A 17947-nucleotide genomic window follows, 5' to 3' on the forward strand; every position below is an offset into this window, starting at 1 on the left:
CTAATGCCCCAGAGGCTCCAGGTTACCCACGGGCTCAGGGATGGCTCCCACGGGGTGTTTCCAGTTCCCCGGAGAGTCGAGTAAGGTCCCGGAGCGCACGGCCCTGAGGCCTGGCCTGGGGGCTCGGGAGACAGGGCGGCCCCAGCCGGCCGCCCACCGGCAGCCCGGCGCTGTCACGTTCCAGCCGCCTGACTCAGGCCGCGCAGGGCGGGGAGCCGGGAGGCGGTGCCGGCGCCCGCCTCGGCCCCGGAGGCGGCACCAGGAAGCGCCCGCCCCGGCCGGAGCCGCCATGTAACCGGCGCCGCCCGGAGCCCGAGCCGCGCGGGCCCCAGCGACCCGCCCGCCATGGGGGACGAGGACGAGGATGAGAGCTGCGCCGTGGAGCTGCGGATCACAGAAGGTGGGTGTGGGGCCTGACTGCGGCTGCCCGGGGCAGGCCGGGACGGGTCATGGACCGGCTGGGCTCATTCGCCCCCTGTGCCCACAGCCAACCTGACCGGGCACGAGGAGAAGGTGAGCGTGGAGAACTTCGAGCTGCTCAAGGTGCTGGGCACGGGAGGTGAGGACCCCCATCCACCGGGCAGGCGTCCCAGGCGCGGTGCCCCTGACCTCCTGCCTGCTCACTCTTGGGCCTGGGCCAGGCCACTGAGCAGGCCCCCCACCCTTTCCCGGCACAGCCTGCCTTGCCTGCCCCGCCCTGCCTCGCCAGGGTTTGCATGCCCACTTCCAGGGCACTCCACGTTGACATCACTCCTCCCTCCACGGTCCTGTGCGTGCATACCCCCCTGGATTTGCCAACAGCCTGGGGAGGGGGACTGGCGCCCCTCTCAAGTGATTTGCATAGCTCCTCCCTTTCTTCCAATATGGAATCCCCCTCCCACATTTTGCAAATGCCCCAGCGCTGGTTTGCGCATCCCTTCGCCAGCCAGGTGCACACCTCTGCCTCCCTTCCTTGCACTGGCATCTTTTCACATCCATCTGATCTCTCGCAGGTTTGCATATGCCCCGCCCCCACGCCTCGCAGCAGGCCCCCTGGAGATGCATGCTCCCCAGCCTGGTTTGCACATCCTTTCCCTGGTTTTGCTGGGCACCCTCCCGGGATGTGCACACCCTTTCCTTAGAAGGCTCTGCCAGCTTTTTGCACACCTGCCTGTTGCCCCAGCTCCTTCGCCTCATTTGCACACCCTCCTGGGTTGGCATCGCCCCCACCCCCCAAGCCTGCACCAATCTCCCGCTCACAGCCCACCCTCCACCCACTCGCTGCTCCCACAGCCTACGGCAAGGTGTTCCTGGTGCGGAAGGCGGGCGGGCACGACGCGGGGAAGCTGTACGCCATGAAGGTGCTGCGCAAGGCGGCGCTGGTGCAGCGCGCCAAGACGCAGGAGCACACGCGCACCGAGCGCTCGGTGCTGGAGCTGGTGCGCCAGGCGCCCTTCCTGGTCACGCTGCACTACGCTTTCCAGACGGATGCCAAGCTGCACCTCATCCTGGGTGAGCGCACGCCACATCCCAACGGGGGTGGGGTGGCTGGGGGCAGGCGAGGCCACCTGACGGGGCTGCTTCCTGACTTCCACTGCACCTCCCAGACTATGTGAGCGGCGGGGAGATGTTCACCCACCTCTACCAGCGCCAGTACTTCAAGGAGGCTGAGGTGCGCGTGTATGGGGGTGAGATCGTGCTGGCCCTGGAACACCTGCACAAGGTGGGTGAAGACCTGGCCGCAGGCTGTTGCTATGGAAACTGGGTCTGGGCCTTGGAAGGAATCTACACGCAGGGCAGCCTCAGGCTTCCCCCTGGGCTTCCTGGGGGGCCAGTGGTGAGCTGGGTGGGAATTGGAGCTGCTTCCCCTGGACCCCTTGCAGGAAGCCTCAACGTTGCCTGGTGGGGTCCCCTCCCCTGGCACCTCCTCGAAGGGGCTTTCCTCTTTCAGGGAACTCGGGGCTGCGTTCACAGAACTTCCTCAAATGGAAACCTCACGGCCTGGCTCCTAAGGCCTCCTTGAAATGGAGCTCTTCACACAGACTTTCCTCTCTCTGGGACCTTGGGGCCTGATCCACGGGGCCCTCCTTTGTTTTATATCTTAAATGGCCTTTCTTATTCAGTGGCTCTGCCCTGGAGACCCCCTCTACAGGCAGATGACTTTCTATGGGGGGTCTCCTTATCCTGAGCAGGGCCAGGAGCTGCAGGAGCTGGGGAGGGTTTCGGGGAGGAAGCCTCAGCACCCCTCTTGCTCCTACCAGCTTGGCATCATTTACCGAGACCTGAAACTGGAGAATGTGCTGCTGGACTCCGAGGGCCACATTGTCCTCACGGACTTCGGGCTGAGCAAGGAGTTCCTGACGGAGGAGGTGAGTGGAGGCCACCTCTGCCTGCAGTGCCCCATTCAATCCTTCTCCTTCCTGCCTCTTCCTGTTCTGGGCCTGCATTCTGGGGCTGCAGAAGTGAATAGCTCCAAGAAGTTTCCACAGCTCAGCTCTCCAACCTCACAAGTTGAGCGAGTCTTACTCTGGGCCTTGTGGGGCACTGGGGCACAGGAGAGGTTTCGACATCTAAGCAGGACCTCTTGCCCTCCCAGAAAGAGCGGACCTTCTCCTTCTGTGGCACCATTGAGTACATGGCCCCTGAAATCATCCGTAGCAAGACGGGGCATGGCAAGGTAGGTTGGCAGGGAAGTGGGGCTGGGGGAGGTGGAAAGGTGGGGTGTGAGGCAGGGGAGATGCAGGCCCTCACCCCGGCTCCACCCGGCAGGCTGTGGACTGGTGGAGCCTGGGCATCTTGCTCTTCGAGCTGCTGACGGGGGCCTCGCCCTTCACCCTGGAGGGCGAGAGGAACACGCAGGCTGAGGTGTCTCGGTGAGTGGGGCTGGACGTGGAGGGCGGCCAGGGGGCTGCAGGGCCTGCCTGGGCAGGGCTGTGGGGGGGGGCTTGCTGCCCCTGACGCCCCCCCAATCCTCCCAGACGGATCCTGAAGTGCTCCCCTCCCTTCCCCCCTCGGATCGGGCCCGTGGCACAGGACCTGCTGCAGCGGCTGCTTTGCAAGGATCCCAAGAAGCGATTGGGCGCGGGGCCCCAGGGGGCACAAGAAGTCCGGAACCATCCCTTCTTCCAGGTGAGGCTCCTGACTCAGGGCCCCACACCTCCTGGTGCATACCCAGGTGGGGCTGCTGTTCCAGGTTAAGGTTGTGCCTGGCCAGTTTCACTTTATTTGGAAATCCCCCCAGAGAAAGAAAGCGTGTGTCAGCTAGGTTTCTCTTCACATCCATCCCCACTGAAACTTGGCAGATGTGTTCCTGAAAGAAAGGATTCTAGGTTCATTGGCTGTTGGGGCTGTCAGGGATTTGAGAATGGATTGGTCGGTCCTTTCACTGGACAGACCCAGAGAAGGCAGGTGACCCGCCCCAGAAGGCACAGTAAATGGTGCCGAGTTGGGAATAGACCTTGGGTCTAGATAGATCTCCTGCTGGTCCAAATCAGTACGGAAACCCACACTTATGGCTTTTAGCACCCACCCAGGCATTTTGTTCTTTGTCCCCGTCCCTGTACAGTCTCTGTGCCTGTCATTCAGATGGACGGTTGATCAGCACACATGGGTGTTTGCTCACTCGTTAGGAGCACACACATGTTAGAGTACAGTGCAGAGTGAATCTGGCCATGCGAGAATGCACTGACTCAGGGGCTGGGCCTGGCCAGCGTCATCGCCCAGCAGGACTTTGTAACAGTCAATACCTACTGTGTGTCGGGCCCTTGCGGACATGAACTCATTTCACCCTCACAACTACCTGATTCTTATTTTTTAGACGGAGTTTCACTTTGTCTTCTGGGCTGGAGTGCAGTGGCACGATCTCGGCTCAGTGCAACCTCCACCTCAGGGGTTCAAGCAATTTTCCTGCCTCAGCCTCCCAAGTAGCTGGGATTACAGGCACAGGCCACCACGACTGGCTAATTTTTATATTTTTAGTAGAAACGGGGTTTCACCATGTTGGCCGGGCTGGTCTCGAACTCCTGACCTCAAGTGATCCACCTGCCTCATCCTCCCAAAGTGTTGGGATTACAGGTGTGAGCCACCACGCCCTGCCACAACCACCTTGATTCTTGTCCCCATCTTTACAGATGAGGAAGCTGAGGCTCCAAACAATTAAGTACTTTGTCCAGGAAGTGATGGAGCTCAGATTCAACCCAAGGCTGAGAGGCTTGAATGCCTGTACTTAATGGTCTTCTGCTTAAGTGTAGGCATCAGATTTGCCATTTGTCTGGCAGCTAAACAAAAGCACCCATTTCTGGGTACTTATTGTGGGCCAGGTACTGTGTTACTCATACTTCGAGTGCCATCTCTTTGAATCTTCCAAGCCCTGGGAGGGCCTGCCTGAGATGATTTCTTACATAGGAATCTATGTCTTTGAGGTGAAGATGTCCCTTTGCACGGGGTGGGGAAAGCATGTGAGCAGTGTTGGTTTCTTTCAGTGAATTCCGTAAGCCCACCCTTCACCTATGCTGGGTGCTGCGCTGGATGCTGGAGTGGGTTGACCAGTCATACAGGAGAGGCCCCAAGGTCTTCAAGGCCTGATGTGTGGAAGGGTGTTTCCCTCCTTCTGTCTTTTCTTTTTCTTTTCTTTTTTTTTGGAGACAGAGTCTCGCTCTATTTCCCAGAGTGCAGTGGCATGATCTTGGCTCACTGCAACCTCTGCTTCCCTGGTTCAAGTGATTCTCCTGCCTCAGCCTCCCGAGTAGCTGGGATTACAGGTGCGCACCATCATGGCCAGCTTATTTTTGTATTTTTAGTAGAGTCAGGGATTCACCATGTTGGCCAGGCTGGTCTCAAACTCCTGGTCTCGTGATCTGCCCGCCTTAGCCTCCCAAAGTGCTGGGATTACAGACACGTGAGCTACCACGCCTGGCCTCTTTCTGCTTTTTCTTGGACAGCTTCTTTGGTGAGAGCAGTGCTCAGGTCCTTGGTGGTAGAACTGGAGCCTTCCAGCTTGAGTCAGTCATCTTGGCTACATTGACAAAAAGTCCAACTCAAAATGGTGATATCTGTTGGAATCAAGTTTGGTGCTAGCCACAGAGATCAGAATGAACAGAGTGACCTAAGAGGTTTACTTATAAGTAAACCTTTTATTATACTTACTTATAAATAAGTGGCTTACTTATTTTTCTTTTCACATAAAAGAAGTCCAGATTAGCAGACCAGGGCTGCCGCGGTGTCTTCACAGTGCCGCGTTGTCTTCAGGAATCCAAACTCTTCCTCTTCTTTCTTTTTTTTTCTAATTTTTTTTATTCTTAGCAAGTAGCTTCTATCCCTGGGGTTGCTTCATGGTCCAACATGGTTGCTGGAGCTCTTGCCATCTAAGCTGTCTCCCAGGTAGGGAGCAGGAGGAAGGAGAAGGGGCAAAAGGAGCACATGCCACCTAGCAACCTCCCTCTTCAGGATCTTTTCCTGGAATCCTACCTAATAATTTTTTTCTGATAAGTTTTGGTCACCCCTAACTGCAAGCAAGTTTGTAAAAATATTCTTTTAATTGTGTATATTGGTTCGTGGAATAAAACTGGGGCTATGGTACTAAGGAAGACAGGGAGAATGGATATTGAGCAGGCAATCAACAGATTCTGCCGCATTAGCTTAAACATAAATGGGCATGTTTTGGCTCTCATAAGTGAAAAGGTCGAGGGAAAGTGGTCTGACTTAAGGCAAGACCACATCCAGGTGCTGAAACTATGTCCCTTGGTTCTGCTTTTCTGCGTGGGGACTTCATCTAACCCTGAGAGGGTCCCCAGCAGTTCCAGACCACATCCTCTTAGATTTAAGTCCAGCAGGAGAAAGAGATTTGTTTTTCACGCCAACTCTTTTTTTTTTTTTTGAGATGGGGTTTTCGCTCTTGTCGCCCAGGCTGGAGTGCAGTAGCGCTATCTTGGTTCACTGCAACCTCTGCTTCCTGGGTTCAACTGATTCTCCTGCCTCAGCCTCCCGAGTAGCTGGGATTACAGGTGTGCACCACCACGCCCAGCTAATTTTTTTTTTTTTTTTTTTTTGTATTTTTAGTAGAGATGGGGTTTCACCATGTTAACCAGGCTGGTCTTGAACTCCTGACCTCAGGTGATCCAGCTGCCTTGGCCTCCCAAGATCCTGGGATTACAGGCATGAACCACCACGCCCGACCTTTTCACACCAATTCTATTAAAAGTTCCAGAACTGACTAAGTGTGGTGTCATGGTGGTTCTCTAAGGGGAATAGGGATTGTGTTACCAGAGGGAGAGAGAAGCCAGGGAGGCAGGAGGAACAGCTGCCCACCCCAAATGCCAGATGGGCCCTTGCCTCATGGAGGAACTGCCCAGTGAGGGTGGGCTGAGTGGAGGGAGTTTCTCGTTCCTGACCTTTGACACCTGACCTCTGATTCCCTTCCCTCAGGGCCTCGATTGGGTGGCTCTGGCTGCCAGGAAGATTCCAGCCCCATTCCGGCCCCAAATCCGCTCAGAGCTGGATGTGGGCAACTTTGCGGAGGAATTCACTCGGCTGGAGCCTGTCTACTCACCCCCTGGCAGCCCCCCACCTGGGGACCCCCGAATCTTTCAGGTGAGGGGAAACTCATGGAACCCAGATGCAGGAGAGATGAGATGTTGCTGTCTGCCTCAGCCCTGGCTGGCCCGAGGACACTGCCTAGGCCTTGTGTCCTGATTAGGACTCAGCGTCTCCCCTAGAGGTCGCCACTTCAGTGGGACCTAGGGTTGTCAGTCACAGAGACCACCCAGGCAGGATGTGTGTTTGATAGTTCATGGTTTATCTTTAAACCTTCTGTTAATTTCCCTTCTATTCCATCATCTCTTTATTGTTATGTAAAAATATTGTTTAAAATTATTCACTTGCAGCTGGGTGTGGTGGCTCACACCTGTAATCCCAGCACTTTGGGAGGCTGAGGCAGGTGGATCACTTGAGGTCAGGAGTTCGAGACCAGGCTGGCCAACATGGGGAAACCCCGTCTCTACTAAAAATACAAAAATTAGCTGGATGTGGTGGTATGCGCCTGTAATCCCAGCTACTCGGGAGGCTGAGGTGGGAGAATCGCTTGAACCTGGGAGGCGGAGGTTGCGGTGAGCCGAGATCACACCATTGCATTCCAGGTTGGGCGACAGAGTGAAACTCCGTCTCAAAAAAAAAAAAAAGAGATCTTCACTTCCTCACATGGACACCTAGGAGGAGATGCATGTTGATATTGTGGCTTTGCATGCCCTTGGCATAGCATGGTACACTCCTGGAGGGTCAGGTCCCCTCCACCGAATTTTTTTTTTTTTTTTGAGACGGAGTCTCACTCTGTCTCCAGGCTGGAGTGCAGTGGCTAAATCTTGGCTCACTAAAATCTCTCCCTCCCGGGTTCAAGCGATTCTCCTGCCTTAGCCTCCTGAGTAGCTGGGACTACAGGCGCGCGCCACCACACCCAGCTCATTTTTGTATTTTCAGTAGAGATGGGGTTTCACCATGTTGGCCTGGATGGTCTCAATCTCTTGACCTTGTGGTCCGCCCGCCTCGGCCTCCCAAAGAGCTGGGATTAGAGGCATGAGCCACCATGCCAAGCCCCCTCTACTGAATTTTAGAAGCTTACACCTTTTGGACAAGTCCAAACTCCCTTTGCTTGGGCATTGAGGCCCTTCATGATGTGGTCCTTGCTTAGAACCTTAGCCTCAGTTCTCATCATTTTCCTACTTGATGCTCTGGAGGGCATGATCGAACTGCTCAGAGGTTCCAGAATATACCTCTGTGCCTTTGCACTTGCTGCTCCTGCTACCTGGAGTACATTCTCTACAGCAGTCGACCTGGCAAGCTTCTACCCCTCTTTTAGGCCTCCTTGTCTGCTCACCTGGCCCAGGGGGTCACCCTTTCTTTGTGCTGCAGTCCTCTGTGGACAGCATCTCCTTCTGTGCAGTTTGTCATGTTGCCATAATGATATCATATCATTATCACTAAATAAACCAGTATGGTTTGTTTAATAGACAGACCAAGTATGGCTGGATAAGTTCCTTCTCTGAAGCTCTTAGAATTGACAACTCTGTGCTTGAATGTCCACATTCCATTCCATTGTCTCACAGCCCTCATGATAAAGTTCTTTCTCTTGAATTGGTAGGTACTTTCATTCATTCATTTAATGATTCAAAAATGTGTAGTGAGTGCCTAAAATATTCCAGGTACGGATCTGGGTACTACATTTTTAGGAGAAGATGACACATAGTTTATTTTTTAAATTATTTTTTAAAATTAATTAATTAATTAATTTTTTAGAGACAGGATCTTGTTCTGTCACCCAGGCTGGAGTGCAGTTGGGCAACCATGGCTCACTGCAATCTTGAACTCCTGGGCTTGAGTGATCCTCCCACCTCAGCCTGCCCAATAGCTAGGACTACAGGCAAGTGCCACCACACCCAGATAATTAATTTTTTTTTTTAAGACGGAGTTTCGCTCTTGTTGCCCAGGCTAGAGTGCAATGGCATGATATCGGCTCACCGCAACCTCTGCCTCCCGGGTTCAAGCGATTCTCGTGCCTCAGCCTCCCGAGTAGCTGGCATTACAGGCATGTGCCATCACGCCTGGCTAATTTTTGTATTATTAGTAGAGATGGGGTTTCTCCATGTTGGTCAGGCTGGTCTCAAACTCCTGACCTCAGGTGATCTACCTGCCTCAGCCTCCCCAAGTACTGGGATTACAGGCGCGAGCCACCGCGCCTGGCCACAACACGCAATTAAAATGACCCTTAAAAGCTCCTCAAATTGCCAGGACGTGGATCTTTAGGAAAAGCAAAGAATTAACTCTGCTTTCTTTTTGCATTTCTTCAGTAGCTCCCCTTGCAGAAGAAGCCAAAGTCCGGCTTGAAAGGGAGGAATAAAGGTTTTTTTCCTCAGCGGATAGAGTTGGATTCTCATAAGCTAAGCGTGAACTCAGGCCACACTTTCAGTATATTCATTGGTCCTTTCAGTGCCTTCAGCCCTTGGCACCTGGGGAGGAATAGGTGGTCACTTGGATGAGAAAGTTGGGGTCACAGGCTGGTGGGGACAGACATGGCCCCAAGTGATTATAAAACCAGGTGGAATAAAAAGTGTCCACACATCCTGTGTGTACCAGAATGCAACTGGAACACCCCCCACTGCCCCCTTGTCCAGGGTCTTGCCTTTGCCTGGTTCCCCACCAGAGTCCCCTCACCCGCACCCCCAACCCCCATGCCCATGCCCATTCCCCGGACTCCCGCCCTGCAGGGATACTCCTTTGTGGCACCCTCCATCCTCTTTGACCACAACAACGCGGTGATGACCGATGGGCTGGAAGCGCCTGGTGCTGGAGACCGGCCAGGGCGGGCAGCGGTGGCCAGGAGCGCTATGATGCAGGTGGGCTGGGCTGGGCTGGGTTGGGGGGAAATTGGTTTTAGGAGAGGCCTAGGCCCGGGGACTCTAGGCCTAGATCCAACTGGCGCCCGCAGCGTGAGCTCGGTAAGGTCCTAAGCCTCTCCGACATGGGGCGTGGCGGGGCCGTGGGGCTACCAGGTGGGACCTCTGACGCGCCCCCTTCGCCTTCGCCTCCAGGACTCGCCCTTCTTCCAGCAGTACGAGCTGGACCTGCGGGAGCCTGCGCTGGGCCAGGGCAGCTTTTCTGTGTGTCGCCGCTGCCGCCAGCGCCAGAGCGGCCAGGAGTTCGCAGTCAAGATCCTCAGTCGCAGGTGGGAGGGCCCAGGCGCGGGCAGGGGTGGGGGTGGCAGAGCGCTGTCCCGGGGGCGGGGCCGAAGCGCGGCGACCGTAACTCCTTCTGCTCCGTCCCCCAGGCTGGAGGCGAACACGCAGCGCGAAGTGGCTGCCCTGCGCCTGTGCCAGTCACACCCCAACGTGGTGAATCTGCACGAGGTGCATCACGACCAGGTGATGGCTTCCGGCCAGGGGAGGGCGGAGAGAAAAGGGGCAGGCGGCGGGGCTTGGGGGCACTATGGGCTGGATCTAGGGGTGAATTGGGCGGGGCCTAGCGTTTGATTCGGGGGCCCAAAGGGACCAGGGAGGCGCAGGGAGTGGAATTTGAGGGGAGTAGGGCCTGAGGACGGGAAGGCGGAGCTGAGGATCGACAAGAAAAGGGACTTTGGCCGGGCGCGATGGCTCACACCCGTGATCCCAGCACTTTGGGAGGTCGAGGTGGGCGGATCACTTGAAGTCGGGAGTTCGAGACCAGCCTGGGAACATGGCGAAACCCCGTCTCTACGAAAAATACAAAAATTAGCCGGACGCGGTGGCGTGCGCCTGTAATCCCAGCTACTTGGGAGGCTGAGGCACGAGAATCGCTTGAACCCGGGAGGCAGAGGTTGCAGTGAGCCGAGGTGGTGCCACTGCATTCCAGCCTGGGCGACAAAGAGAGACTGTCTCCAAAAAAGTAACAAAGAAAGAAAGAAAAAGGACTTTGAGGAGGGGGTGCTCGAACATTGGCAGGGCCCGAAGGCCGGGGGTGGGGCCTGGGTGGTGGGAGGGGGCTCGCCGCTGTGGGTGGGTATTGACCGTGGCCCGCCACGCCGCCCGCAGCTGCACACGTACCTGGTCCTGGAGCTGCTGCGGGGCGGGGAGCTGCTGGAGCACATCCGCAAGAAGCGGCACTTCAGCGAGTCGGAAGCAAGCCAGATCCTGCGCAGCCTCGTGTCGGCCGTGAGCTTCATGCACGAGGAGGCGGGCGTGGTGCACCGCGACCTCAAGCCGGAGGTGGGCGAGCTGCCTCGGCGGCGGGGCGGAGCTGTGGCGCCGGGGGCTGCCTCTGACCACTACCCCGCCGCCCTCGCAGAACATCCTGTACGCCGACGACACGCCCGGGGCCCCGGTGAAAATCATCGACTTCGGGTTTGCGCGGTTGCGGCCGCAGAGTCCCGGGGTGCCCATGCAGACGCCCTGCTTCACGCTGCAGTACGCTGCCCCCGAGCTGCTGGCGCAGCAGGGCTACGACGAGTCCTGCGACCTCTGGAGCCTGGGCGTCATTCTGGTATGGGACGCGGTCCTTGAGGCGGGGTCAGGGTCGCTCGGACCTGGCGTCTTCCTGATGTGCAGCAGCACGAGGGAGGGGACAGGGGTCATCTTGGTGGGGTCGGCTGGGTTTCGTCCGAAGCTGGGATCGGGGTGGTTCAAATAAAGAGGTGGGGTCGCTCTGGTGCTAGAGTCGGAGCATCCGGGTATTGGGGGTTAGAAGTCAGGGTTCACCACGCGTGGGTCTCAGGAGTGCCCCTAGTGGGGAGGGTGAGTGGTTCTGTGGGAGCGGAGGGGTCAGCCTCGGCACCGCAGCCTGGGCTGGCCTCACCTTCCCCTCACCCCTCCTAGTACATGATGCTGTCGGGGCAGGTCCCCTTCCAAGGGGCCTCTGGCCAGGGCGGGCAGAGCCAGGCGGCCGAGATCATGTGCAAAATCCGCGAGGGGCGCTTCTCCCTTGACGGGGAGGCCTGGCAGGGTGTATCCGAGGAAGCCAAGGAGCTGGTCCGAGGTGCGGAGCTGGAGGTCACAGACCATGGTTGGGGAGGGGGACGCTGGGACAGGGATGGTCACTGGGCCAGGTGTCCTGGTTGGGGATGGGTAGGGGAGGAGAGTGGGGCTGCTACGATCTCTTTGGGGCTCAGTCTTTACGCCAGGCTCCTCCCCACACTTCCTTGCCCCGCCTCCAGGGCTCCTGACCGTGGACCCCGCCAAGCGGCTGAAGCTCGAGGGACTGCGGGGCAGCTCGTGGCTGCAGGACGGCAGCGCGCGCTCCTCACCCCCGCTCCGGACGCCCGACGTGCTCGAGTCCTCTGGGCCTGCAGTGCGCTCGGGTCTCAACGCCACCTTCATGGTAAGGGGCAGGGTCTGTTGAAGGGAAGGGGTGGGCGAAGCCTCGAGAGGTGGGGTCTGGGGAGGCCCGGCCATCGGAGCCCGGAAAGGGGAGGTGAAGCCGGGCGCGGTGGCTCACGCCTGTAATCCCAGCGCTTTGGGAGGCCGAGGCGGGCGGATCACGAGGTCAGGGGTTCGAGACCAGCCTGAACAACATGGTGAAACCCCGTCTCTTCTAAAAAGAGAAAAATTAGCCGGGTGTGGTGGTGCGCGCCTGTAATCCCAGCTACTCAGGAGGCTGAGGCAGGAGAATCTCTTGAACCCAGGAGGCGGAGGTTGCAGTGAGCTGAGATTGCACCACTGCACTCCAGCCTGGGCGACAGAAGGAGACTCCGTCAAAAAAAAAAAAAAAAAAAAGGGAGGTGAACCGAATCCGGTGGTCGGTCTGGAGGCCAAGGCCCTGTCGGCCTTGACCTAGGCGGCTGGAGGCAAGGTCTGGGAATGGAGGTCAAACTAGATCTGGAAGCCGGGGTCAGGCGGGGGTGGGAGCACTTACCCTTTCCTTTCTGCCAGGCGTTCAACCGGGGCAAGCGGGAGGGCTTCTTCCTGAAGAGCGTGGAGAACGCACCCCTGGCCAAGCGGCGGAAGCAGAAGCTGCGGAGCGCCACCGCCTCCCGCCGGGGCTCCCCTGCACCAGCCAACCCGGGCCGAGCCCCCGTCGCCGCCAAAGGGGCCCCCCGCCGAGCCAACGGCCCCCTGCCCCCCTCCTAATCCCCACCACTGTGACCCCCTTCCCTCATAGGGGCTGTGACCTGGGAGCCCGGCTCACTCCCGGAGGCCTCTGCCTGCGGCCGACCTGATCCCCAAGGGACTGTCCTTTCCTCTCCTACCCCACCCCACTCCCAGACAGAGCAGAAGTATTTTTATAAGCAGAGAATTTTTTATGTCTTACCAGATAGAGATGCAGGGAAGGGGGGGCCTGCTGGGGAGCGGGGTTTGGGGGGCCCTCTCCCACGACACTGCCTCTTCTGGGCAGAAGGCCCCTCCAGGGGGACTGCTCCAACAGGAAAGAGCCCCTCCCCCACTTCTAAGCACTGAGTTAGGAGTGCTAACTCCTAAACTGGGACCCCCTACCCTGTTCTCCCCTGAGGCCCCGTTCCTGGGAGGGGCACCCCTCAACTGTCACTTTATGGACTGTCTGTGCAATTACGTCCACCAAAGACCCGTGTTGGGGGTACTGAAGGAGAGGCCCTGGGGGACCCTCTGAAGCATTTCTGCCTCACTTTATGTCATCTGCTTCTCCCCTGTTGGGGCTAAGGAAGGAGATAGGTGGCTCCTAAAAGAGGAGGCCGTCTTCTCACCCACCCCCTCCTCTTTGGCACAGCTACTCCTGGCTGGGGGTGGGGCCTTGGGGGTCTGGGCTGGGCATCCATGGTCACTGCCTCAGCCCAGCCAGGCTGTGCCTTTGACTTTAAAATAAAAGTCCACCCAGTGCTGTGTGTGGCATCTGCGTGTTCTCGTTCGTGTTGTGGGTGTCTAGAGCAGAGATTCTGGGCAGACAGGCTGCTAGCCCGTGGAGTTTGGAACCTCAGTGGGGAGGGACAGGCAGACTCTTCTCGGCAAGAAGATATTCTTTGTTCCTTGACTTTTGCTATGAGCAGGAGGGCGCAGCTCTCATCCTGGGTGTATATCCGGACAGCTCTGCTGGGTATCATTTAGGATATTCTTGGTTGTAAATACAGCTGCTGCTTGACTTAGGGTGGACCTACATCCCAATAAACCCAACCTGAATAGAAAATGCTGAAAGCCGAAAATACATTTAATGTCTGCAACACAGCAGACGGTGCCTGACTTAGGCTTGTTTGATTTACCGGCTTTCAACTTTACCATGGTGCCAAAGCGATAGGCTTTCAGTAGAAAACATAAATGGTAAGGAGCTTCCTGACTTACGATGGGATTACCCATCGTAGGTCGGAAAATTCCTGTCAAGCATAAGTCAGTCGGGGACTGTCTGTAAGAGAAAACCCAACCCAAACTTGCTTAAGCAAAACACAGGGTTTTGGGGGGCTCTTGGAACTATGCAGCTTCTCGCTAGCTTCAGGCAAGACCTAATCCAGACTGAAGCACATGATCAGGACTCAGCTGCCGAGTCGGCCGAGCTTTTTATTGTTTTCTTGGCGGTGGTCCAGTCTGGAGGACTCTCCTTATGGACCCAAGACGGGTGCCAGGCGCTCCAGGGACTCCAGATGGAAATATGGAGATGGTAATGGTTTCACGGTTCCCAAGGGAAGTCCTGAGATGTGCTCTGATTGGAGCCACTGAGGTCATGTGCCCACACTGAACCAATCACTGTGGCCAGGGAGGCAGTGTGCTGATTGGCTTAGGTCTGGACCATGGCATCCCCTCTGGAGGCTCATTGGGTGGAGAGTAGGGGAGGGGTGGGCCCTGGAGGGAGGTTACTTGAACCCGGCTGGGTGGTCAGTGAAGGTGGGAGTGAGCGGATCAGCCCTATTCATTAGGGCCCTCACTGGGATCAGAGCTTGGTTCCCCTCAGGGAGTGTCTGAGACTCCTCCCTGTGTGATCCCTGCGGGGTGTGTGTGTGTGTGGCCATAGGGCGGTTGTGGCCTGAGCACTTTTGCCAGCACCGCAGGTAGGTTCTTTTGTCCACACATGGGGATGTCCTGACAGCTCCCGCCCCAGGGTCTGCCTGAACCCCACCCTGGGCCGCCTCCCCATCGTTTCTCTCCCTGTGGCTACCCTGTGAGACCATCTAATGTGGACCTTCCCCTCCTGTCCCCGGGAGGCCTGGGGATCTGGGCTGGGACCCAGAGGTGCCCAGGTGAGGCGAATCAGGCAGTCCTTGTGGGCAGGTGGGGCTCCGGGGGAGTGGAAAGGGCGGGTATGCGGGCGCCAGCTGTGTCCCATCCTGGTGGTCTGAAAGAAGAGGAAGGGGCCCAGGACAAGGCCCTCAGGAGGAGGGAAGAAATTCTGAGGCTCTAATTCTGACTCCTGTGTTACCAGCTGTGTGACTTTAGCAAGTCACCTAACAGCCCCAGCCTCCCCTATTTGTCGAAAAGAGGAACTAGAGAATTAACAGATTTAAGAGTGTAGTCACTCAGTCACCAGGAATTTATTGAGATTTACTGACCTTTTCCAATGTGTAGGGACCCTCCTGAGCACTCTAGGCGGGAATCTCATTGAAGGAGATGAAAGGGTCCCATTTCATCAGATACTCACAAGCACTGAGTATTACCATTTCAAAACCTTTTCTAATTGAGTGGATGCAAAATAGTCTCTCATCTTCAATTTCTTCACCTCTCATTCCATGTAACTCACAGCCACCCTATGAAAGAGGTATCCTTAGCCTCATTTCTTCCTATTAATTAATTAATTTAACTTTTATTTAAAAAAGAGATTTTTTTTTTTTTTTTTGAGACGGAGTCTGGCTCTGTTGTCCAAGGCTGGAGTGCAGGGGTGCGATCCCAGCTCACTGCAACCTCTGCCTCCTGGGTTCCAGTGATTCTCCTGCCTCAGCTTCCCGAGTAGCTGGGATTACAGGCGCCCACCACCATACCTGGCTAATTTTGTATTTTTAGTAGAGAAGAGGTTTCACCATGTTGGACAGGCTGGTCTCGAACTCCTGACCTCAGGTGATCCGCCCGCCTCGGCCTCCCAAAGTGCTGGGATTACAGGTGTGAGCTGCTGCACCTGGCCTAATTTAGCTTTTAGAGATGGGGTCTTGCTCTGTTGCCCAGGCTGGAGTGCAGTGGTGCCATCGTAGCTCACTGCAGCCTCAAACTCTTGGGCTCAAGCGATCCTTCTGCTTCAGCCTCCGGAGTACTTAGCCTCATTTCAGGGGTGAAGAAACAGGTTCAGAGGATGCAGTAACCCAGAGAAGGGAGGATGCTGGGTGGAAAGAGCAGGGACTTAGAGGAATGAGCCAGCCTTGGTTTGAATCCTGCCTCTTCTCTGTGTGGTCAAGGAGCCTGCGGGTGGGAGATAGATGTGATTGAGCTGCAGGCTGGCCAGGGTGTAAAGCGGCAGAGTGGAAGGGGACACGGTGGGCACAGGCAGGGAGGTAGGGAGGCCAGAGGCCAGTGCTCAAGGTTTTAGGTCTGGCCCCCTGCTTCTATACCTTGACTTTGGCTGCTGACCAGCCTTACCTAACATGGAGGCTGGCTCTTCCAGGGGAGCCAGGAGAGCTCACCCTCCTACACTGGGCTTCTGTTTCCACTCTTCAAATGTCCTCAGTGAACACGCTTGGGCTTCCTGCTCTGATAAAATGTTGGTGCCCCGAGAGGGTCCGACAGCCCTGTAAACCTCTGGCTCCCTCCAAGTCGCTGTTAACTTTTTTTTTTTTTTTTTGGAGATGGAGTTTTGCTCTGGTTGCCCAGGATGGAGTGTAATGGTGTGATCTTAGCTCACCGCAACCTCTGCCTCCTGGGTTGAATCAATTCTCCTGCCTCAGCCTCCCGAGTAGCTGGGATTACAGGCATGCGTCTCCATGCCCGGCTAATTTTGTATTTTTAGTAGAGACGGGGTTTCTCCATGTTGGTCAGGCTGGTCTCGAACTCCTGACCTCAGGTCATCCTCTGGCCTTGGCCTCCCAAAGTGGTGGGATTACAGGTGTGAGACACCGCTCCTGGCCTGCTGTTAACTATTAATAACTACTGTTAGAACTAAAGTTCTGGCCGGGCACAGCAGCTCGTGCCTGTAATCCCAGCACTTTAAGAAACCGAGGTGGGCGGATCATCTGAGGTCAGGAGTTCGAGACCAGCCTGGCCAACATGGTGAAACCCTGTCTCTACTAAAAATACAAAAAATAGCCAGGCATTTTGTAATCCCATGCATGTAATCCCAGCTCCTAGGGAGGCTGAGGCAAGAGAATCGCTTGAACCCAGCAGGCGGAGGTTGCGGTGAGCCAAGATTGTGCCACTGCACTCCAGCCTGGGCGACAGGGCGAGACTCCATCTCAAAGTTCTAGAGTCACCGTTTGACTCTAAGCAAGTTACTTCTCCCTAAGGTACTTTGGGAGTGTAAACAAAAATATTCCATATGAATGTAGAGATTGCAAACTGGCCTGTGCCTGGCCTGTAGAAACTCATTTTTAGGGCCAGCACTTTTTGTTTTTTTTGAGACAGTGTTTTATTCTGTTGCCTACCCTCGAGTGTAGTGGTGCAATCTCGGCTCACTACAGCCTCAACCTTCTGGGCCCAAGTGATCCTCCCACCTCAGCCACCCAAGTAGCTGGGATTACAGGCATGCGCCACCATGCCTGGCTAATTTTTGTATTTTTGTATTTTTGTAGAGATGGGGTTTCGCCAAGTTGCCCAGGCAGGTCTTGAACTCCTGAGCTCAAGTGATCTGCTTCCCAAAGTGTTGGGGCTGCAGGCATTAGCCACCGCACCTGGCCTAAGCACATGCTTTAAAATGAGGAAAAGCATATGGAATCCTAGATGTGAGGCTTTTACTGATGAGCTGGAAGGGCTGGCCCTGGGGCAGTCTTCCTGCATGGTCTAATCAGCTGGAGCAGAATCACGCTGCCGCCACAGACAGGGCCTCTGCTTTCCAGGTTGCCGCAGTCCCCACCACTCCCTGTGGTTACACCAGCTCTGTCCTGCATTCATCCCTCTGGCCCTCTAGGCATTTGAGTTTGTGACTCTGATATAAACAGTCTCCTTCCACGGTCACTGCTGCACAAAAATGGGCTTTGTGAAATGTCAAAGATACCCCTTAAATCTTTTATTTTTGGCCAGGTGCGGTGGCTCATCCCTGTAATTCCATCACTTTGGGAGGCCGAGGCGGGTAGATCACTTGAGGTCAGGAGTTCGAGACCAACCCAGCCATGGCAAAACCCAGTCTCTACTAAAAATACAAAAATTAGCCGGGTGTGGTGGCACAGGCCTGTAATCCCAGCTACCTGGGAGGCTGAGGGAGGGGAGTCGCTTGAACTCGGGAGGCGGAGGTTGCAGTGAGCTGAGATGGCACCACTGCACTCCAGCCTGGGCGACAGAGCGAGATTCCATCTCAAAAAAAAAATATTTTATTTTGTTTTAAAACTTAAATTTAGTTTGTATTTGTATTTGTGAAAGATGATAAATTTGGCCGAGTGGGGTGGCTCACTCCTATAATCCCAGCACTGTGGGAGCTCAGT

At 56.0% G+C, this 17947-nt stretch overlaps 1 protein-coding gene across 2 annotated transcripts; it reads left to right on the top strand.

The window, feature by feature from the left end:
* Positions 1-239: 239 nt before the first annotated feature.
* On the top strand, positions 240-13298 carry RPS6KA4 (ribosomal protein S6 kinase A4). Of its 2 annotated transcripts, none has more exons than XM_031016339.3 (17): positions 240-400; positions 488-559; positions 1273-1491; positions 1587-1702; positions 2241-2348; positions 2576-2656; positions 2749-2852; positions 2958-3108; positions 6403-6567; positions 9234-9362; positions 9558-9691; positions 9794-9887; positions 10533-10706; positions 10786-10980; positions 11313-11472; positions 11651-11814; positions 12366-13298. In XM_031016339.3, the coding sequence occupies exons 1-17, from the start codon at positions 346-348 to the stop codon at positions 12561-12563; spliced, it is 2319 nt and encodes a 772-aa protein (XP_030872199.1). In that variant the 5' UTR covers positions 240-345; the 3' UTR covers positions 12564-13298. The 2 variants fall into 2 exon arrangements, with proteins under 2 accessions (XP_030872199.1, XP_030872200.1); XM_031016340.3 differs by having other exon boundaries at positions 249-400; positions 488-513.
* Positions 13299-17947: the final 4649 nt, after the last annotated feature.

The sequence above is a fragment of the Gorilla gorilla genome, chromosome 9, assembly GCF_029281585.2.
Source record: "Gorilla gorilla gorilla isolate KB3781 chromosome 9, NHGRI_mGorGor1-v2.1_pri, whole genome shotgun sequence".
NCBI lineage: Eukaryota > Metazoa > Chordata > Mammalia > Primates > Hominidae > Gorilla > Gorilla gorilla.

Excerpts from the sequence above, each read along its gene's own strand:
- RPS6KA4 (XM_031016339.3), top strand. The coding sequence starts at position 346 with ATGGGGGACGAGGACGAGGATGAGAGCTGCGCCGTGGAGCTGCGGATC. Across the intron at positions 10,707-10,785 it reads ACCGCGACCTCAAGCCGGAG|AACATCCTGTACGCCGACGA; the intron begins GTGGGCGAGCTG and ends CCGCCCTCGCAG. Across the intron at positions 10,981-11,312 it reads GGAGCCTGGGCGTCATTCTG|TACATGATGCTGTCGGGGCA; the intron begins GTATGGGACGCG and ends CACCCCTCCTAG.